The following is a 22,914-nucleotide window of genomic DNA, read 5'->3' as shown; positions in this document are numbered from 1 at the left end:
CTTTCTGCCATCATGGTAGTGAAGCTCATTTACACCACCAATAATCTGAAGGGACTGAAGAAATGAATCTCATTGAAATGCAATGAAGGCTGCTAAATGTGCAAAATCTGTGGTAACAGTAGGGGTTAATGAAATGAAGTCTGTTTTAAAGATGAAGTAAACTTTCTGAGAGAGAAGGCTGGTTTAACCCTGAGCACGTTGCCTACCAAGGAACGTGGAACAGTTTATTCTCAGGGGTAGCTCCTGCCCCCGAGCTGGCTGTGCGCAGCCACCCAGTGTCCCCAAGCCCTGTCCCAGCGCTGTTCGCCGGGCCGGCCTCACGCCCCAGGCGCTGCCGCAGCGCCGGGACCGCGCCCGCACCCGCGGGGCCGCGGGGCGGGAGGGGCCGGGCCGCCGAGCCCGCCTTGCTGAGGGGCGGCTCAGCGGGGGCCGCTCCCGGGCGGCTCCGCCGGCCGCCGCCGCGCCGGCTTCCCTCGGCTTTTCGCAGCACCTCCCTCGGCTGCCTCCGCCTCCCGTCCAGTGGCTGTCCCAGCTGCCGGGGCCGCCGGCGCGCCTGCTGTGCCCAGTGCTGAGCGAGCGGCGCGGCGGGACGGACGGGTCGGGACAGGACAGGACGGGACGGCACAGCAAGGACGGGACGGGACGGACGGGACAGCACGGACGGGACGGGCGGGACAGCACGGACGGGACGGGCGGCCGCCCGGCGCCAGGTGAGCGGCTGCGGGCATGCGGGAGCAGAGGCGGCCGGGAGCGGCGGGGCTCCCGAGAGCGGGAGGGACGGGCAGCGCGGCGGCTGCGGGGATGGGAATCGCCCTGAGCAGGGTGTAGGTGAGCGACTCCGCGGGGCCGGGCGGCGGAGGTGCGCGGCTCCCTTGGGATGGGCTTTCCCGCCGACTCTTCCCGGAGGGACGAGCGAGCTTAGGGCGGAGAGGTCCCGCAGGGGCGGCGGTGGTGGGTGGAGGAGCGCAGGTCGGGGAGCTCCGCGGCTCCCGCTTAGTCACGGATCCTGCCCTGTGCTGGCCCTGCGGGTCTGGCCCGGCCCGGGGGCTGAGGGGAGGCGCCGCGGGCGGGCCCGGCCCGTTGGGGCTCGCGCCGGGCCGGTGCGGGGCGAGGCCGCCCTGAGGGGCTGCGGGCAGCGCGGCCCGGCTCCGTCCCGAGCGGCGCTCACCAGGTACCGCTCTCCGGACTGCTGGTGGAAAGCTCTCCTTCAGCTTCCCAGCATGAAAGGCTTCATCAGTCAACGGCGAGAAACATTTAGTAACGTGATGAAATTGATCTAAAAAGTGACTGATTTTTGTAGAGGAGTCGGTGGGGTTTGGATGCGGTCTAGACGAAGAGACAGGGTAATGTCCCCTTGGGACAGCATTGCAGGACCGGGTCGGGGTTTGCTCCCACACCCATTTTCTGTGGGAACGGGCACAGAGAATATATTCAGCTTGAAAGTTTTCCCTCTTTTGCATACAACCTGCATCAATGAAGGTGATGTCTTCACAGTCACCTTTTGTGCACAACAATTATTTCGAGCTGGGGGGACGGGTGGGTGGTGTCTGGGGTTTTTATCATGTTCACTGGCTAAGTGTACTGGAAGCATCCTTTCTTGACTGAATTTGTTTTTGCTTTGGAAATGTATAGGTTTCATCATTCATGGGTAGTATTTGTAGCAATTCTCAACTCTGTTGTTTTACTGTGTTATTTTCTTGAATTGATTTATGTGGAAACAGGGAATAAATGTTTGTAAACTAGTTCAAGACGTGCTTCTCCAGCAAATTAAATGTGTGATTGCACAAGCTTAGGCTGGTTTTGACTTCCATGAAATCACAGAATTGGTAAGGTTGGGAGGAACCACAGTGGGTCATTTGTTCCAACCTCCCTGCTCAAACGAGTTTGAGTAACGCTGAAGGTGTGTTGGAATGGGCTTCGACATGAGCCAAAATAGAATTTACAACCTCCAGATCTAAGAGATATCAATCCCAAAGCAAATTAGTTGTGTCTTCAGTTCTGTCATTTGTACTGAAAAAGTAAATCTGGTGCTATGTGTGCCTACTCAGAACACGTTCCTCCCTGTTGTTTGCACAGAGTACATCATCACCAGAAGAGAGCTGCACAAGCTGATATTGCTGTTCTTGGGCTTTTGGCCTTAAGGGAATTCCCAAGTGGAAAGAAGACTTCTGTAACTGTTTCCAAGCAAAATTTGTTCCTCTGCTAGGTGACCAGTAGTGTGTTTATTGAATTAAACTAAAGAACAAAAAAAACCATGTCTTTGCTTAGGAGGATCTCCAAGTACTTGTCTTCACTGAGGTAGCACACATAAAATTTAATGATGAATACAAGTTTCTGAAGTGGAATGTTGTGAAAGAAGATGCAAGAAAGAAATTGCACATAAAATTTGCTCAGATACAAATTGGGGCGACAAAATTTTCTAGTTACACTGTAAGACAATATTATGTCATTTCTACTATGGTACCAAGTGAGCTAGTGCTATTGGTATCATTATTAATATTACTTTAGTGTCTTAAGGTAGTTCTGTAGATCAAATGGAGTTTGTTGGCATGTTCTTTTTTCTTCAGTGCCTTCCAAATTTAATGTTAAGCTTCTATTTCTAATACATCAACAGAAATTGGCTCAAACTAGGGCCAGTTGGAGAGATATGAAGGACTAGATTCCCATTCTCAAGTTAATTATTCCATTTACAGTTTTTGTGCTGTGAGTGCTCTTAGTCAGGTCTTCCACTAGTGACTGTAGAGTGCTGGCAGACTGAGAAAGTTTGGGAGTTCATGGGAGAATAATTTGAACAATTTTTAGTTCTTAATATGTAACATGATCACTGGCCTTGGCAAATGCAGTTTAGCTTTAAAACTGACCACTACACTTGAGTTTTATGTTTTCAATGGAATATTAGATTAGCTTATTTGAAGGCCAAAGTAAGGGTAGCTCATGCAAGTAATCTCATAGACTCCAATGTAAAAAATAGCATAAATAAGTCATGTTATTTGGCCTGAAATGTTAGCTTTGTGATAAATGGTAAGTCTGCTAGTGGTTTTGTATATCTAGGTTCAGTTAAAAGCTTTGCTCTTTTCCAGATGCAAGGATTTAGAGAATATTAATTTGTTGGTAGGTGCTGCTCAGGTTGTGAACATAATTGAAGTTGATATTTTTGTTTGTTAGACACATGTTCATGATTATGAAGTTCTTACTCTTTCCAGTCATAAATTCCTGGTGGAGTTACAGTTGGGAAAGGTTCTATAATTGCTCTATGAAAAAGGTGGTCTTGTATAACTATATGGTAATTAATAGGACTCAATTACTTGGGAGTTTTGCATTCCTTTTGTGACAAAATACCTTTGAAACATTGTTCAGGAAGGACAAAGGGTCTTTTGTAACTGACATTAAATCAAAGACAAAAAAATCCATATTAGACTCCTCTCTGCTTGAGTCTCATGGATTTGTCTTCAGCTGTGAGCTGTATAGTTTATATGCCACAGGTATTCAACCTGTGAGTGCTTCCCAAATCAGATTCAGGACAGCTTTATTGCAGGTGTCATGCAGGGGAATCCTGATACAGGATTTTAGAAGTGTGTCTGGCACTTCTAAAATCCCAAAGTCAGCATTTTCTGTCTTTTATTGATGACTTCTGTAGCACAGAAATATAAATACTGTTTGGCACAGCAGCTTCTATAAGCTAATGCCTTATAAAAATGTGATTTTGTTGTTCTGCTCTAGGTCCTCTTCTGCTGGCTGCTTCAATACAGTGTTCCTAACAGGTCATACAAAAAGTACAGTTAGTAACATAATGAGCTTATTTTTGTTTATTTTAAAAGAAAACTGTAGAATGTCAGTTATACTAGATAAGACAGTAGATAGAAAAGAAATACTTTATAAGTTCCTCAATCTATTTAATATATTTTTTCAATCTGTAGAATTCATAGAAAATTACTAAGAATTATCACAGTATTTCTGTTTAGTGAAATTTGCACGAGTACTTCAAGTGATGCCTTAGTTACCAAAAAGAAAACCCCCACAAATTAAGCACTACTTCCTCATTTATGGTGTTCCTTAAAGGAATCATTGAGGAGTTAAGGTCTGAGAGATCCATCAGAAGGTTTGCTGGAAGTTGCCATGTTTGACAAGATGTGACGCTTCTAGAAATGGTAGAATTAGAAAGACAAAGAGTAATGTGATTATGATAATTGTGAAAATGTTATTGTGAACACATAACAAAACTTTTCTTTTACTGATACTTTTAGTGGTCAAAATATTCTCTTAGGAAGTCCCTTTCTTTAGAGAAAAAAGGATTGTGTCTCTCTCTGCCTGGATTTATTAGACATTTAGGCATGCCTGATTGTGAATGCTGCTAAATTCCCTGTTTAAGTTCTAAGTTCCCAAGCAGACTTTGAATATCTTTGTTTCTTTTGCACCAAACTAATTATGGACATAATCTGACTGAATGGGCTTCTGATGGGCTTCATGTTTTGAAGTGACTTTGTTCCTCCATTATTTAGTCATAGCACACTCCATGTGTTCATATAAGTTGGATTAAAAAGGCTTTACTTTTTCACCCTCATCTATGTTTTGGCAAGTCGGCAATGTGGTAATGGTGGTTTATTTCTGAGAAGGCAAATTACTTTTTTATAGAGTTGATGATGGTGAAAAAAGCCATTTGGAGTATAGTTGTACAAAGTAATTTATTTTGAGCTGATACATTTGTGGGGGTACGCACATGAATGGTTCAGATTTAAAGAAACTTTTTTAGAGCTGCTTTCAAGTCATCTACTCACCTATGTGATGAGTTTCAAGTATTTATGAATGTTTGCTATTGACTGACTTGTTTCAGTTGTAGTAGTCTAACATGGCCAAGGGTACCAGCAGACACTTACATTGAACTCTGAGGAGGAGAAGTGCTAAAGGAGGCCAGAATGCTGTTCTGGCATAACCCTGTTTCTTAGAATGTCTTAATAGATGTTCCCTAAATATTTACCCCATGTGAGACTGAAGTGCCAACATGACTGCATTTCCTTAGGCTGTGTAGGGTAGTGGTGCCATATTCCAAATCAGAGTTTTGGTGGGACTTAGGAAGATGCTTGCTTCAGTGCAGCCATCCTTCCAAACGGATGAGCTTTATCTCTGTGGTACAAACTGTTAGTTTTGGTCATTGGGCTGTCGACTGAAAGAGTCTGAGAGACTGTTATAAACCACCCCCATCCTCCTCTTTCAAAAAAAAACCTCCACCAAATACTGTGCTTCTTAGCTAGCAGAGAAATTTTAATGGCTCCAAGTGCAGGATCCAAGAGACCTGGTGAGTCCATGAAGTGAAGCTTCGGATGAAATCACAGTATAATTTCTTTTTTAGGGTGTTGCTATTCAAGCCAAGAGAGCTTGGAAAAGAGAGCAGGGAAGAAAAGTGTAAACTGAGCAGAAACAATTATTTACTTTTTATTTTCCTTCACTTACAGTAAGCTGAAACTTTCAGAACTCCTTTTTTTAAAAATATTTTTTGTAAAGTAGGAAAATTGAAAGCATGAGCTGGACAGTCTTCTTTTTGGCATGCCTGGTGCTCACCTGACTCCTCACAGCCTGCTGACATTGTTCACTGATAGAAATATTTGGGGTTTAGAAAAGTCTTTGTCCTTCTCTCTTTCTCTCTCCATCAAATCAAGTCCTGTAGCTGAATACAAAGGTTTTTGAAAACTTTTTGTGTACTTTTTTGTGGTTGTATCTCTATATACCCTTTCTCATGCTTTTATATGGCTCAAGGTGCATGCATAGTGTTCTTTTAATCTTTTCTGATGTGCCAGCCTTTGTGTGATCTTCTACTCTGCCGAACTCTTCTTGTTGTTTCCTCCCTCCATTAAACCAATATACTTCCATCCCCCAAAGTGTTAGGGAAAATGTAAACAACCTGTCTGAAGCTGAACTCACCAGACTTGTGGCAAACATAACTACTTTTATTGCATCTCTCTTTGTTGTGCTTCACCAGTACTTTGTAAACTCTTTTAAGAGGAAACCTGCTCAGGCACTGTCAGTGAAGGGCTTTTTAGTTTGCTCTGGAATTAATAGAGGATGTGAGTAAAGCTGTGGTCTTGAGGGAATACACCATGCAGACAAGGATTTCCTGGACAGTGTAAAACTTTTATAAGAGCTAGAGAAAGGTCTCTTGCTCATCTCCCTGGTGACAATTGGACATGAGGAGGTGAAACATTTCCAGTCTGGGTAAGAGGGAACAAATCCTGTTTGTAATTGCCCCCTGTCCTGTTTTTGCACTATTTAGAGCACAAGTTGCTCTATAGGAGAATTAAGTACCAAAAGTGCAGTTTTTTTGGCCCTGAGGTTCATAATGGAGAGCCATGCAATAGCATCTTCAACTCCTGAATCTACTTACACAGGCCTAAGTGATTAAGTTTGCACTTTTACATTAATCTAAGGGGAGATCTGTGAGTTGAACTGAAGGCAGACCTTGGCTTGCATGGTTGGGCATTTATAAAATAAAATAAAAAATTATTCTAGTGCCAGCATCCTGCAACAGTTGAAAGGCTAAACAAAGGAATGGATTTCTCAGAGAGTTCATCCTCCAGTTCTCTGAAGAACTCAATCAACCAACTGTGAGTTTTGCAGATGACTGATTTCTGTGCTTAAGTGGCTTGTGGCTCTCTGTAAGCCAACTTATTAAAAATAAAATATTTAATATCTTTGAAAACAGTAATGATTTATGTCTGGAGGAAGGTCCTTGAACTTGAACATATTACCACTACAGTCTTAGAAAAAACTGGTGTTTTATATAAAGTGACTAAATGAATATGGTGACTATATAGAATACAGTTTTTACAGATGTGATTAAGAAATCATTAATTAATTATTGAAATTAATGAAAACCAAATTATTATCAGACAGTAATAATCCTATTACTGTCTTCTGGAAAAACACATAAAAACCCCCATGGAACAACATTTTGAACTCAGTGGTGCTACTTCTGCTGTTAAGTCAGTAAATTCTGTATATGCCAAGATTTACAGTGACACAATAGTTTCCAACATAAGCGTCCTCCCTATTACATCTAAGTGGCTTCAGCCAAAATTTAAAAATAACATGAAAACTTCACTGCATTTTGGTTCCAGTCTGGAAAATATAAGGAGTTGATGGAAGCAGTCTACAATTTTACATTCTGAAAGACATCAAGAAGTTTTCATACCTGGGCAGTTTGATGTGTTTCTCTTGCTTGTTTTAGCCTTTTGTCACCTGGTGCAGACTTGAATAAGGCAGAATATCACAGAAGAGCAGTCAGAAGCTTGCCATTCATTATTATCCTCCTCCTAAGCTGCAGCTTCTATAAATTTGGGAAATATTGTTATTGAAATCTACAATCTTAGTAGGGGATGAATACAGAAGATTGAATGAGACCCAAAGACCATGGATGAAATAAGTGTGGCTTAAACAAAGCAGTTTCAGGTGCAGCAGCAGACAGCATGCTTGGAATTAAATGAATGATTGTTTTGGGCCATGATTTCCAACATAAGTTTCTGTAACCAGCTGTTTATGCATTGGCAGTGAGAACCTGCTCTGGCTCAACCCTAGCATAAAAGAACTAATTGTTTATTAAATGTTAAAGATTGACAGTAAATGTTGCAGTCGAGGCGGTCACGACATAAAGCAGAGACCACAAGCAGTCTCAGTTGGTAACACTTGGCAACAGTTTATTAATGAAAATGGCAGATCTTTTATACACTTTCCAGTTGTTTACCCTTCTTCTACCTTAGCTATTGGCCACAATAATTCAATATGCCATTGGTGAAAAGTTACTCTGACTCCACTTAACTTTCTAAAAATGCTTCATCCAGCTGCAGAATGCTCTTATCTTCCTTCTCTCCATCTCCTTGGTTACGGCCTTGGAGAAAGCTCCTTATCAGCTTCTTCTTCTTCTTACTTCTCGCTCCTTTAGCTAACAGGCCCGCTGCTAGCCCCTTCCACAAGTAAATATGTATTTTCAACAGGAATTATGAAATTTGGATGTGAAATTTTTCCAAAAGTGATGTAACAAAATATGGTACAGTACACAACTGCTGTATTTATGTTTTGCACTTTCTTTGGCTTTAATCCTATGAAAATATATCTGCTGTACTGCAAGGCAAGCAGTTGCTGAAGGTAAGTGCTAAATGTCTTGATATGTCACCTATGGGTGCACACTTGGAAAGTAGCAAAGTGAAATAGCAGGGCATGAGCTAATTACTATTAATGATAGGAATTCAAACTCCTTTTTTATATCATCTTCCTGTCTTTGTTTCCACTAACCTCTGTAATTTGCAAAGAGTATGATATTAGTGCAGAACTGTGACGTGTATAACACAACAGACAAACAAAAAAATTCCAATTTTTTCAAAATATATTTGTTCATTTGTTTTAAGAAAAGCACTCTCAATTATAGTTTACTTTCAAATTAATAAGATGGTGTGAAATGTTGTAAGACCTGGGTGCAAGGTTGCCATTGGTCAAAATAAGACACTCTTCATGGAGAGCAAACAAGACATAACGCGTTTATGCCTGAGCCTTTAATTTCTATTTTCTGAATTTTCATTTTTTCTGCTGACCATAAAGAAATGTTTTATATTGTCATCTATTTCAGACACTTAGCTCTTTGCAAATAAAAACCACTTAGTTGTAACTGAGAAAGGGAAGCCAGCTGGTTACATCTTCACCTGAAGTCTGTGCACAGAATTCTTTCCCACACTTGGGTGGCTCAGTAACTGTTGTACTGAATTAGATTTGCTTGATATACATGTGAAAATTTTTCATCCTGCTGCAAAAACTATGCATAATTATGCAGGACTCCCTGAGTCACACTATATTCATCTATTATGAAGAAGAATAAAATGTTCATTTGAACACATGAGCAAATTAATAACAAATGAAAAGAATCCCTTATGCCTAATTCTGTAATGTTCACAACTATAAATCTGCGATTACATTACTGTTCAGGATCATTAAGAATGAAGATTTAGGATTCTAATACAGAAAAGGGCTTAAATAATATTGAGAAGAACATAATGACCAAATATTTTGGAATGTATCATATGATCTTTATTTGAATAGATATGGTGAAATTGTATTTTATATCTTGCTTTTTTAATTAAAAAAGTGCCAAAGATAGCAGTGTATTTTTCTTTAGTAGTGTCTAAACAACTTTGTTGCAAAAATAAAGGAACACAAACATTACTTTCCCAACTCTTTTAATTGTATATTTTATCTGAGCATTGGAACAAGTCTTGAACTAGTGTAGCTGTTCAAAGTCTTGCAAAAAGTCAGTTGAGCTGACCGTGTTAGTATTTCACTTTATATTCCTGTTATCTAGATTTTATTGCTTCGCCTGGGATCATTAATTTTCCTTCATAGCTTTGAATAGTTTTGGAGTTCTTGATGTGACTGTGTTCAGTCAGCAAGAAGCTCTGACTCTGTCCCTACTTGTCTTTGCCAGGCCCATCTCTTGGAGTGAGTACAATGTCAAAAAACCCCAGATGAGACAAAAACCTAAATGTACAGAAAGTCTTTATTACAGCCTTTTGTTTAAACACTGGGCAAATATTAGCAAAGCTCGCTCTGAAATGCCAGAGTTAAACGGAGGTCCATTCAAACTCCTCAGGGCTACAGAGTGCTCAGGCAGAACTGGAGTCACTACCAGGAATTTCTTGGCTCATGTACTCAAATTTAGGCTTTTGTAATGCAGTTTTTATTTCTGGGGCTGGGACACTAACATCATTGTCTAATGAGCTCTGCCAAACAAAACAGAAGGCATGCCTGGTGGTTCAGGAGTAAACCTCTGTCCTAGTCAGCTCATTTCATGTGCATCTGTTTGCAGGGCTGAGGCTTAGGGAGAAAACAAAAGCAGGGAATGTGGGAGTGTTCTCAGTCAGTATCACATGTGGCACAAAGCAAGCAGCTTGCCTCAGTGCTTCCCAGCATCAATGGCTGCACTTGTGGGTACCACTGAGTACTTTTGGGCTCCATCCCGTTCACATTTCAACTCTTGGTGTCTAGGTGGTAGAGAAAAGGGATGCTGCAAATTTTTTTGTTGTTGTTGTCTAAATACATCACTATGGATGGGTGGTTTAGTGTACAAAAGATTTCCCCATAAAAATGTATGAACAAATATGCAGCTTGGTTTTGCTTGGAAGTGACCTAATTTGAGACTAGACTGCAAAATGCAAGTAACTAAAGAAAGGAAACAGTTTTTGGATGAGCATCTCTTTTAACCCTAGGACAATTACATTGTAAATGCACAGTCCTTGAAATTGTCAGATATATTTAAGCACAACGATTTTCATTATCAGGTTCTTAGGATAATTAATTTAATTCTGCTACTCAGGTTGTTGATGGAACAACTTTATTAATACACAATTTTTAGGCATTCAGAGAAGCAAGCTGAGGACAGGTTTAAACAGGTTTCCTGGGGATCTTTAGAGAGCTAGCCCACCATTGACATTTCTGGCTTTTTTTTACTTGTTTTTGTTTGCAGAGAAATGTGTATATTAGGTATGACTATTGTTTTAGCATATGATTTATTTTGTCAGCTTTTTTTTATTTCTTAGAAGTGTTGCATGTTGCAATCCTTGAAAACACTGGCAACAATGTTGCAGTGCTCTATTTTTAAAAAAGCCTTTGCTTTAGGTTTCTATGTTATGTTATTATATATTTATAATTTATTTGCACATATGTTTAATCAATTTTTAAAGTTTCAATTACCTAGCAACTTCACTGTTTCTTAGTTTAGTCCTGTGGCACTTCGCTGGCTTACTTCAGCCCATAGTAACCATTGTAAATTAATAAATATTTACATTTGTGTGAATCTTTCAAAAACATTGCATTTTAACCCCAACCTTAAAAAAAAATATAAAACTTCTGAAAGACACTTAGCAGTGCCTGAAAAGAAGGGAAGCTACTGCAATCTGACACAGCCTGAGCAGAAGTTCAGTGCAGTCTGTGAGCAGTGTGAGTGCTAACCAATGCACTTGCAGATGCACCCAACTTGTGATGGCCAAGTTAAACTTCTGGTGTCAGGCAGAGTGCTCTGATCCACCCTAAAGCTGATACATGGAAGATATTCAATTTGTAAAGTTTACTGCTTTGCATGTTTCAATAATCAGCTACAGAATCACTTGCCACTATGTATCTAAACTTTTTTTATAAGAAAAAGCGCTTGAATATTTCTTCCAGCATGTAAAGAATTCAGATGCACCTTTTTAAAAAAAATCTTAAAAAATATTTCATAGAAGTGTATCTCTTATAACAGAAAGGTGGAAAAACCAGGTTTTCATGATATTGTTCATGAACTTGCTGCCCACAGTGATTTGTGGCTGTTAAAGTGTCACATGAGAGAAAGTGTGGGTAGAGGACTGAAGAGATGCTTTCTTACATACTGAGATTAATAAAGCTTTTGGACAACCTTTCTATGATTGCTCTGTCAGCTTTTGTTTGGGTTTTATGTTGTGTGCAAATCCTTTGGAGGGGTTTTGTTAATTTGTTTTTCAAATGCTGAAAGTCTTATTTGTGCAAGGAGTCATGGCTATGTTCTGATGTGTTTGTAGTCTTTGGAGAATTAGAGCTTGGATCGGTTTTCTTTGGTTTTTTTTTTTTTTTTCATCAAACATCTCTTTCTCTCTTAGTGTCTTGGCAATATACAGAGTATCTGGGTATTTCTGTGCAATATATACCCAATACTATAACAGGGTTGGGAAGGCTTATGCTCATGTTGGAAACGTATTTTGTCATAATGTCCATACACCTACATGTTTTCTAGTCATTGTGGTTTATTTATTTATCTGTTTTTTCTAGAATGGTTGCCTGGGAAAAACAGCACTGCTGTGTTGGCAGAATACAGGATATTTTCTTGAGATTCAGGATTGTTCAAGCAGTCCTTTTACTTCAGTTGTTCTTGGCTACAGCAAGCAAAGGTAAGAGAATTTTTTCCTGATTGGTCTAGTGTTAGTATTCCAAATAAATACCATTAGACTTGATGAATAGGACTTTTGAATATATTCAACCAGGCAAGTTTTTGCCTCTTGAAAACAAGAGGAAAAACTGTCACTAACAAGAAATGAAACACTTGGTGCTTAGCATTTTGGATGCTTTGTATGTTTTCATAAAATATCATTGGTAGTAACTTCTTCTAGGCTGTGGATGAGGAGAGAACCAAAACACAATTTATAATAACAAGACAAATTATTACTGGGGGTTTTTTGAGCTGGAAGTGTTGTTATTTTCAGAATATGTTGTTAAATCTTTTAGATTGCTCTTACAAAAACACCACAAGATCCTTTGAGCTTTTCTGTATTTAGGGTCTGTGTGAGTGTAGAACATCTGCATTGATCTTGGTTGTGGATCTGAATATGGCTAAGGAGAAGGTAGTAAGGCCCAAAGCATGTAACAGAAATGAAGTATTTGTATGTGGCAGTTTAAGCTCTTTATGTAACAGTAAATGAAAAATAAATTCATAAGGTTCATGTGGAAAACTGACATGGTGATGCTTTTGTGTAAGGTTAAGTAGAATAAAGTGAGGTAAAATAATTTGTGTTTTTTCATGGCTGAGAAATTTCAGTTTTTTCAGTAAATTGATGGTTAGTCTGTTACTGCTCTGGACCTCAGCTGATAAAGATAACAGTGCTTGTCATTCAAACAGCTTCCTATTGTCAGTAGCATGTAGTGCATTTATCATGTTAATAATGTGCTTAGTGCATTAAAAATTCTAAGTGTTTTTTGCTGTGTGATTAATGGCCAGTTTCAGAACCTTCCATCTGTGTCATGGCATGTTATTTTACTCTAGATCAGAACTTGCAGCTCTGATTTACTGCCTGATTTTTTTAAATTTAAGTGTGCCTGCTTAATGATGTTGTACAACCAATGAGGTTTTATGGTTTACAGACTAGACTCAGTTTGATTCCAATTCTCCAGATACAGTAACTTTTACAAAATGTTTCCATTGAGACAGAATCTGAGATTCAGGAGATAAACCTGCTGCTAAGATGGAGAGGTGTTAACCTCTTGCACTTTAAATAGTGAAAAGGACACAGCTGCTCAGCAGATGGACAGATGTCATAGAAGATTTTTTCCAGGGAAAATTTAACTGTATCTAAAGTTCTGAGGAAGTGAGCAAAGAGGGATTTCATTTTTCACCTTTGTATCACTTAAAACTGTCATTAATCATCAAAGAAAGCTAAACTGACACAAGTGTGTTTATGTTTTCCCCCTGTTTTATTGGGGTGTTTTTGTTTTAGGCTGTCAGCAGTTAGTAGTGTCAGCAGCATCTCTACTCAGTTCTTTCCTCATCTGAGATGTCAAAGTATGTTTGTGCTCTCCAAAAAATACGAAGAGGGAAGAACTTCCTGTGTTCTTTTTGATGCTCAGGATGCTGGATAAGGTGATGTTGTTTATCCCCAGCTAAACAAATAAAACTGTGAATGAAAAGGAGGGATGAAATTGATTTTGGGGATTTAGCTTCAGATTTTTAAAATATTCAACAGAATCAGGTGACCCACATGTAGAAAGTTTAGTGTTTTAGGCTTTTTATAAAAAAGAGTTATGAGCTCGAGATGGAATATGTGAGTATACCAGAGTCTTTTGACGTCATTTTAATGGACTGTAGCGAGCCAAATGTGTCACAGGTGGCAAACACTTGCAAGGAAGTTAATAACTACTGTTACTAGTTAAAAGCCAGATTGTGCAGACATAGGAACTTGTGACTATTTTTATTCAAGAGAATGCTCAGCTGTATACTGATCCAGAGGTTATTAGTAAGAGAAGGAAAATAACACTGGTGCTCATGTAGTGAGAGAATCTGCTCCCGTAGGTCTAATTCTGAATATCTACCTAATTCTTAATACCTAATGGCTATCTCTTGTAAAGATGACAATTATCACTGTCTAAAACTGTTTGGAAAAAAGAAAGAGATGCATTTTGGGTTTATATTGTCATTCTCAGAAAATGAATTTTAAACATTTAGAAGCATGTGCATGCATTTCAGGATTTCTTTTAGGGCTTAAGAGAACATGCTTGTTAAATACATGCTTTTAGCTTAAGTGAGGACAAAACCCCCAGGTTTTCTATCTCTTAGAGATAAGTATAGTAAGAAGAAAAATTTTCATTTCTGAAAAGGCTTACATGCCCAAATACAGCAAAAGACATTGAACAGTCAGCCCATGATTACTACTGAATGGAGTTTCCTTCACTCCAAATTGTGGTTGGGGTTTTTTTCTTTTTTTTTTTTTTTTAATTATTATCATTATTTATATTTTCCTTACTCTGGATTTTTCTTACTCTGGAGCTGTTTGAAGCATTCTTCCCATTATGCTCCCTTTTCTGTGCTGTAAAGGTGTGTTCATGGCTACTTTTCTGAATTTGTTGCATTGTCTGCATGCAAAGAGACTCCAGGAATGCCTCTGTTAGAGCACAGGCAGTTCCAGCTCCTCGGTTCCATGGTCAAGGGTGGGTCACAGCCCACAGCCACCATTGCTGGAGAAAGTCAGTGATGATTAACAGATCTTCTAAAGGCTTTACTGTAACGTCATCTCTTGCTTACAATGCATCCACCCACATGGCAAGGAGACTTATTCAAGATAATACTGATAATTAATTTCTAACATAATGCTGTACTGCACTCACTTGGAACAACAAAGTGCGTTTTCTGACTATGATTACAATTTCTTTTCTGCTTATTCAGCATTCTTTCAGTAGATGAAGCATATTAAAATTTCCAGCCTTGCAACAATTCAGATAGTATTGGTATCCATTCTCTTAATTTTGACATCTCTTTTTGGCACTTTTTTTAATGACTGTTTAGAGCAAAATGGGCCATCTTTCCAGTTTCCAGAAGGGTAGACCTTTCTATGTAAACACTTTTCTTAGTTTAAATTAATTCTTCAGGCCCTGCATCTTGATCAACAGCAGTCTTTTTGGATTATATAAAGCAGACCAGAAGAATCATCAGCAGATTGATGTCATTTTGCATAATTTCTCTTGGCTGTCTTACAACTGTTTTTCATCTACAAGTTTGTGTCTGCTCTGGCTCCCTTGACAACTTTGAAGTCACAATTCCCCTAAAAAATGTAATAGAAATTAGCTACCCTTTAATCCACTATTTGCATATCAACAGCTTTAATGCTTAACATGAAATCAAGCCTCTCTCAGAATTCATTCACTTCCCAAGCCAAGTCTGCTGATGATACTGCAAGTTCTGATTAATATTTTTGCTCAGGAATGGAATTCCAGTCTGTCAATCTGGATAGTTAACAGTAACTTCAAGTTTTGAAGCTGTGTCAGGAAACTTCCCTTACCAGTCAATTTCTACTTAATAATGAAAGACTTGAGCAATTTTTTTATTTGGAAAGAATGTGTCCCCAGTATTGGCATGTAACTAGCTGGCTATTTCCTTTATAAAATCAGTTTCCTTATGACCTGTCCATGCTGTCAGATGGACATCTGTTCTAATTTTACTTAAAAAAGGTAGGTATATTTGAGCCCCCATTTTGAAAAATCTCATATTCTGTGACACTTTCGCCTCCCTCTAGTCTTCCTCATCCAGCTTTTAAGTAATTTTAAAAATTAGTTTTTAATTTTTTTGAAGTATTCTTAGCTGGGTATCCCAGATTTTGCCTTCAAACTCTGACAATCGGCCAAACTGAATGAGTGAATTCATGCTGCAGGGTTAGGCAGGGGAGGCTTGCTGTTGGGTCAAGTGTGTCTTTCTTCTCCTTTGCCATTTAGAACCGATCTAAGTATTAACTCACCATTCAGAATCCACTGTCTGCTATATAGGATTTTCATCTAATTGTAGCCTGTACCCAGAGAGTTTTTGTTTGGTCTACGGCCTTGCATAGCACTTCTGTCACGTATTTTGAACTTCAGGAACGATTCCAGGTTGTGAAAAATGCCTGCAAACTTCTGTTAGCATCACAAAGAGACTCTCAGATCTATAGGATGCAACAAGAATAGGCATCAATGACTTTCCATGAAACTGGATTGATATATTTTCTGTTTCAAATGTTTCTGGTAGGTTGTACCTATAAAGTTGCACTTGGAAGTTAGGAACTTTCTCCTTGTTTTTCCTTGTTGCTATTAAAAAATAAATTTGAGAGCCTGGAGGTCAAGAGACAGAAAAGTTGTCAGAACTGGTCTAATGAAAGCTGGCGCTCCGGTTGCCTGAGCGCATTACAGAAGAACTGGCTGTGATCTTGACAGCTAACTAGGACTATGAACATAACCTACCCTGGAAAAAAAACCCTGATCCAAGTTGCCTGGAAGTTTTTCTTCTTACAGAGGAGCTAATGGAAAAGGCTTTTTCCTATGTTGGATGATATTTTTCTGCTTTTTAACCCTGACCAATCATGATTAATCCCATACGTCCTCTGGAGCGTTCATAAAAGCTCTGCATATATTGATAAATAGTTACCTCCTTAAAGGTGTCAGTAGTGTGTTCTCTTGCACTAGCTGAACATCTGACAGGCTGTTCAATTTTTCTATTGTTCCATCTCATGTTCCAAAGGAACTTTTTCTTCTTTTGACGCTGCTGTGTACAGTATAAAGCAAGCAGCCATGATAATGATTATGCAATTGAAGTGTGCATCTTTCCACAAAATAAGAGTCATCTCCAAAGAGTTCACATCTACAACCACAACAGTCTGTCCTTTCCTGTACTGGGACAATGAAAGAAATGAGGCACCTACAAGAATTGAGCAGTTACAATCAAGTTACAGTGTTTGAGGCATTGTCTGGAACTACTTCTTTTATAGGGAAGGTGCCTGCTGGACCTGTTGTTTATGAACAGAGAGGGTTGATGGATGATGTATGGTTGGAGGCCTCAGCAATTACAAAATTATTAGCTTTTGATTTTTGGAGACTTAAGGAGGGGACTCATCAGAACTGCCACCTTGGACTTCTGGAAGGGAGACTTTGGCATGTTTAGGGGATTGGTTGATGGAGTCCTTTGGGAAGCAGCCCTGAAGGGCAAAGGAGTCCAGGAAGGCTGGACTTCTGCTTCAAGAAGGAGTTCTCCAAGGGGCAGAAGCAGCTCAAAGAAGCAGAAGATGAGCCAGTGGGGAAGATGATCAGCCTAGCTGAACAGAGAGCTTTGGCTGGAACTCAGGAAAGAAGAATTATATGACCTTTGGAAGAAGGGGCAGGAAACTCAGGAGGACTACAAGGATGCCTTAAGGTTAGGCAGTGAGAAAATCAGAAGGGCCAAAACACAAGTAAAATTGAATCTGGCTACTGCCATAAAAACAAAAAATATTTGTATGAATACTTTACAAGAAAATGGCAAAGGAGAATCTCCAGCCTTTATTGGGTTAAAGGGGAAATGTGGTGACAAAGGCTGAGGAAAAGGCTGGTGTACTTCATGCTTTCTTTGCCTTGGTCTCAGAGTACCCAGGCCCTTGAGCTGGAAGACAGGGATGAGGAACAGAATAAAGCCTCAGTTGTATGAATTTCAGCAGGGCCAAGTACCAGGTCCTGTACTTGGGTCACAGCAATCCCCTGCAGTACTACAGGCTTGGGGAAGAGTGGCTGGAAAACTGCATTACAGAAAAGGATCTGGAGGTGTTGATCAACAGCTGCTGAACATGAGCCAGTGTGTGCCAGGTGGCCAAGAAGGCCAATGGCATCCTGACCTGGATCAGCAATATTGTGGCCAGCATGACCAGGGCAGTGACTGTCCCCCTGTGCTTGGCACTGGTATCCCAAATCCTGTGTTCAGTTTTGGGCCCCTCATTTCAAGAAAGACATTGAGGTGCTGGAGCATGTTCAGAGGAGGGCAATGGAGCTGGTGAAGATTCTGGAGTACAAATCCTGTGAGGAGCAACTGAGGGACTTGGGATTGCTTAACCTGGAGAAAAGAAGGCTCATGGGAGACTCTTATTGCTCCCTACCTTAAGGGAGGTTATAGCCAAATGGGGCTCTGTCTCTTCTCTGAAGTAACCAGCAATAGGACAAGAGGAAGTGGCCTCAAGTTGTAGCAGGAGAGGTTTAGATTGGATACTAGGAAACATTTCTTCATGGAAAGGGTTGCTAAGCATTGAGCCATGGTGCAGAGGGAAGATGTTGAGTCACCATCCCTGGAGGTGCTTAAAAGATGTGTAGAAGTGGCACCTGGGGACATGGTTTGGTGGTGGACATGGCAGTGCTGGGTTGACAGTTGGATTGGATGATCTTGGAGGTCTTTTCCAGCCTAAATGATTCTGTGATTCTACATGGTCATCCTTGTTCTTGTGCATAAGTTTTACTTCAAAGTTTTCGTGGGCAGCTAGGATTTATTGACTGCCTCCAAATTTGTCACTTCCCTACCACAAAAATAAATCTAAAGGAATGGGTTACAAGATCTTTCTTAATGTGTTGTTTTGAAAATTCCTAGGAAAATGCCTAGAAACAATACTATATGGAAGAATAACTTTTATATAAAGGATCTTTTTTAAGACCTAAAGGTTTTACAAATCACCTTTTCTTTATTTAGATCAGGAGGATTTCCTAGGGCGATACAAAGCTGTCTTTAAGACTGCGTGTGAAGATCCTTGGAGTATGTCACCAAGAATTTCTCTGCATTCCTTGAGAGAATTCCTTGTCTGTGTGCACCTCAAGCTGTATTCCTCTAACAATCCATGGACAGCATATGTATATGCTGAAAAAACTCTTCACACCAATCTCTCTGCAAATAAGTTTGATCTTGGACTTACAGGAGATCGTGGTAAATTGAAGATATGGTTGTTCGGAAAACAAATAAGCACATCAATAAGGCTTCATAAAAACACCTGGAACCAAATATGTATCCAGTGGAAAAGTGACAATGAGGAGGTGAAGTTATTCATAAATGGAAAAGTAAAATTACACAAGAAACTAAATGGGAAATTTTCTTTGCCTGCAAGAGGCCAGTTCTTACTTGGCTGTTCAAAGCTGCAAGGCACAGCTGCATCACCTCGCCAGGGTATGACTGGGGAGCTGTACCTGTTCAGAATGTGGGACAAGGCAAATATAACACAATCTGAGGACTGCCAGGATAGTGGTGTTATACGCTGGAGAAAGGAGGATTGGATCTATAACACGACAGTAGAAGAGGATAACTCTTTGCAATGTGGTAAGTAGCACTGCACTGCTTTTGAAATAGTAATTCAGTCAAAAGTTGATCTGAGTGTGTCTAGCATTTCTCTTCCAGATTTTACAAAGTCTCAGTCTATAAATAATTTCTAAAATCAAAATCAAATTCTTGATGAGATCATGTGAGGACCTGCTGCTTTCACTAGTTTTTATCCAAACAAAAAAGTAGAGCATCAGTCCTTTAAAGCCTTTCAACTTACTTCAACTTTTCAGTCTATCAACCGTTTGTGTAATATGAGAGCAGGATGCATGCAACTAAAATTCCATGGAGTACTGGGGCATATATCAATTTCATCTTAAAATAATTAATTTACACATTTTCTGTTCAGGGAATAAATACAGAGGAAAGCATTGCTGATTCTCATTCTACACATTTGCTGGGACAAAATTTCAATAAGGGCAACTTTTCAGTGCTTCAACTGGCACATTACACCATCTTCAGCTGGTAGGGTCTACATCTGCAAAAAATTACAGGAGGATCCAATTTCTTTATCACTATCAGTAATGTCTCCTTTATTAAAATGACCAAATGGTTTCTCACACATTTCTCAATTTTTCCTTCTTCCCTGAAAAAGAACCATAAAATCCTTTGAATCAACACAATCCAAGATTTTATTTTCAGAGAAACTGAGTTCAAGCAAGGGAATAATCCTTTTTAGCTTTTGCTATCATATCTGTTGGTAAAAATCACAAACTTGAATCAAGCTTTGATGGAATGCAATTTATAAATAATAGGAAATTATACTATCCCCTAAGAGATTTTAATGTGAGTAGCTCAATTATTGTTTCCTAGAATTTTTATATAGCATCAGTGATTCAGTTTAAATGTGACACCAGTCTTAATCTTCATCACCTTTATCCTTAAAAAATGCATTGATTTATTTCATGCAGATTCAAAAAAATATCTTTTATCTGTGTAATTTATAACCACTTCCTGATTCAAAGTGTCCTAGTAAGGACAGTAAAATAAGGTGACCAGATTTCTTTTTCTGGGAGAGAAACAAATCTGTCCAACCAACCAGGACTCATGGAGAAGGCTGCTAGCAGTGGTTTGTATTGAATGAAATGCCTTTGCTTGCCTTGATGCTGTAGTTGGGAGCACATCCTCTTTGTGGAGTTGTGTGACTTGGGAAAGGAGCTGAGGAAAGGATCTTTCTTTTACTTATGTCTGGCTGTGCTTGAAGGAGCACAGTCCTAAGGCTGAAAGGAGGAACATTCTGTCTACCAGGCATACAAAGGAAGTCTGAGAGAGGTTTGTCTGTCTGGACAGTGAGGAAAATCTCAGTCAGAGTGGAGCTTCTGATTGTCTTTTACTGATGCACAGAGGGACAAACTCCTTGTTTTCTCTTCCAGCAATTTCTGCCCTGAATATTGAGCATCCTTGAGCATCACAGGGCAGCTTGATCAGGTAGTGCCCATCTCCATCCCTAACTGATTAATGATTTTCGAAGTCATCATTTAGTGGTTTGTGGAATCCTTTGTCTACCTGCAAGAGCTCTCCTAGTGATTGTGTAAGATGCATGGTTTCCAAAGCTTTGTTGCTTAGCCAGATTCAATAACTATGCTGACCGGAGTTTGTTTCAGTATAGAGATCATCTCTACTGCCAGATGTAAGTTATCTCCTCTGGATAACTTGGGACATTAACAGCTTTTCAAAGAGATGCTTGCTGGAATTTTTTTACAGTTTATTTGCCTCCCTTCAATAATAGATGCATTTCAGCTGATTACCCCCCAAGTGATTCTGTGAAAAACATATATTCAGCAAATACCAGTCAATAGATAACAAAGCTTTTACAGTAGAAATGTCTAATAGTCTGTCAACTGATTTTAATTGATGCTGCTACTACTCTTACAATCTGATTTCTTTCAGTAAGTTCCTCCCAACACCTGTGTAAAAATTACTTGATTTGAGAAACTTCTCTGTTTTGTGTTAAAGCAGAAGGACTTTGAGTAGTAAGTCTGCACAAGGATCTAATTTTACATCTGCAAGGAACGTAAGTGCCAAAGGGCTAAAGTTTAGGAAAGTCCTCTGTAGGCACAAAAGGTCAAAAGGAAGTGGTGCATTACAGTCATAATTGTGCTGCAGGACAAGTTTCACAGATTCTTTTTGTGACCTGGTTGGCATTTTGTGCCTACATAAAACAATTATTTGTAAAATGTTCTGTCAAAGGCTACTGTAATTTCCGTGATTTCTTCTTTGCTTAACCACTCAAAGCCTTTGTGCAGTGTAAGCCATTGTCTAATTGGTGTCACATCAGCAGTGACCCATTCCATTAATAAGTCTAGATTTACTTAGCATCAATTTTCTTGTCTTTGTTTTTGTTGACTCTTCTGATTCTTTTACTTTAGGTTTTATAATTTATTTGAGTGAAAGTTTTCAAATTACCAAAAATTTATTAATTTTTTTTAACCATTTGAGGTCTAATAAGGATCAAAATCCTGATTGTGGTAATAAGATTCATACACATGCTTAGCATTTAAAAGTATGCTTAACTTTAACCAAGTAGCTGACTGCCCAGAAGTGGCTGGGATTACCTTTGCGGTAGCTACATATTTTATGCATCTGAAGATTTGCAAGAAAGGACAAATCTGACTGCTTCCCACTTTGTGATGAGGCTGATCACATTTTTTGGACTAATGGTTCTCAATAGTGAACTTTTTTATCTGAGTTCAAGATGAGACTCTGGCTCCTTCCAGTGACAGATTCTTCTGGCTCTCTGCTTGGTGTGGCCACTGCACACTGAGCAGGTGTAAGTGCTGCAGGCAGGGCCAGAGAGGGAAGGAGGTCATGCACTTGGTGTGTCACTGGCCTTCCATATACATTCTTCATGTTCCTTTGATAATTCCCCTCTTGCTAAGAGTCAGAAGTACCATAACAGTTGTGATATTGAGAGAACAGTGCAGGTTGAATGTCCCTCACTTTACAGATCACCTCCTGGTATTTAAAAATGCCTAAATGAAGAAAGATGTGCTTACCATTCCATATTCTAACCTTGGAAAATTTCATCTTGTTCCTTGATGAATGATTCCTCTGTAGCTACATACTTTATTGTGGACAATATGAATGATATCACTCTGTATAATCCAAGAAAAAAGTCTATTAAGTAATCTAAAGTTTGGGGTAATTTAAGAGAACAAACACACAAGAAAATAAATGAGTTTCAAGTGCTAAATCCTTGAAAATAAACTCTAATCACCTGTAAATACCAGCTCTTCTGTTTTCATTTTTACATATGGTATTTTTAAGTTGCCTTTAATAATAACTTGACAGTGAAATGCACTGTTTAAACATTAATCATTTCAGTTATACATTAAACAGTAACTTTCTTAGTCCAAATACAAATATTCAAACTGTTACGCTGTGCATTTATGCAAGGAGCACAGGTATGATGGGCTATCTTTACCAAATTTCAATGAATAAACAAAATAGATGATCTGGGACATAGCTGTAAATAGCATCACTGCTGTCTCATTGTGATATTGGTGCTGTAACTTTTAGCCTGTTGCTTTTGGTTGCTTTTTATCCTAATTAAAATTCAGTGGGTATATTGTGGCATTTTTGATTTCTCTAAACTGTCCAAACTTCAAGATTAAGATGTTGCCTTCTCTTTTTCACATACTCTTTTGACTTTCAATATTGCTGAGCCTGCTACTGGTGTTGCTGGAGGGGGTTTCCACACTTCTGGGTACAGAGCAATTTAATGCTGATGGCAGAAATGGGAAGTGACCAGTGCCCTGCCCACTGTGACTATTTTGCTTCTGCATTCTTAAGGAAAAGAAAAACTTCAGTTTGGGCTT

The 22,914-nt window shown here is 39.4% G+C and overlaps 1 protein-coding gene across 2 annotated transcripts in view; it reads left to right on the top strand.

Moving 5' to 3' along the window:
• Window positions 1-573: 573 nt before the first annotated feature.
• The window catches only part of ADGRG2 (adhesion G protein-coupled receptor G2), a 58,784-nt gene continuing 36,443 nt past the window's right edge, over window positions 574-22,914 (top strand). For both annotated transcript variants that reach the window (XM_058824890.1, XM_058824889.1), the window contains exons 1-3: window positions 574-710; window positions 11,815-11,933; window positions 18,479-19,096. In XM_058824890.1, the coding sequence (XP_058680873.1) occupies window positions 11,816-11,933; window positions 18,479-19,096 (736 nt within the window). In that variant the 5' untranslated portion in view covers window positions 574-710; window position 11,815. The remainder of the gene's footprint in view (window positions 711-11,814; window positions 11,934-18,478; window positions 19,097-22,914) is intronic.

This window comes from Ammospiza caudacuta, chromosome 2, assembly GCF_027887145.1.
Source record: "Ammospiza caudacuta isolate bAmmCau1 chromosome 2, bAmmCau1.pri, whole genome shotgun sequence".
NCBI classification, from domain to species: Eukaryota; Metazoa; Chordata; class Aves; order Passeriformes; family Passerellidae; genus Ammospiza; species Ammospiza caudacuta.
The sequence above is the reverse complement of the archived record's forward strand: the minus strand, read 5'-3'. Positions and strand labels throughout refer to the sequence as shown.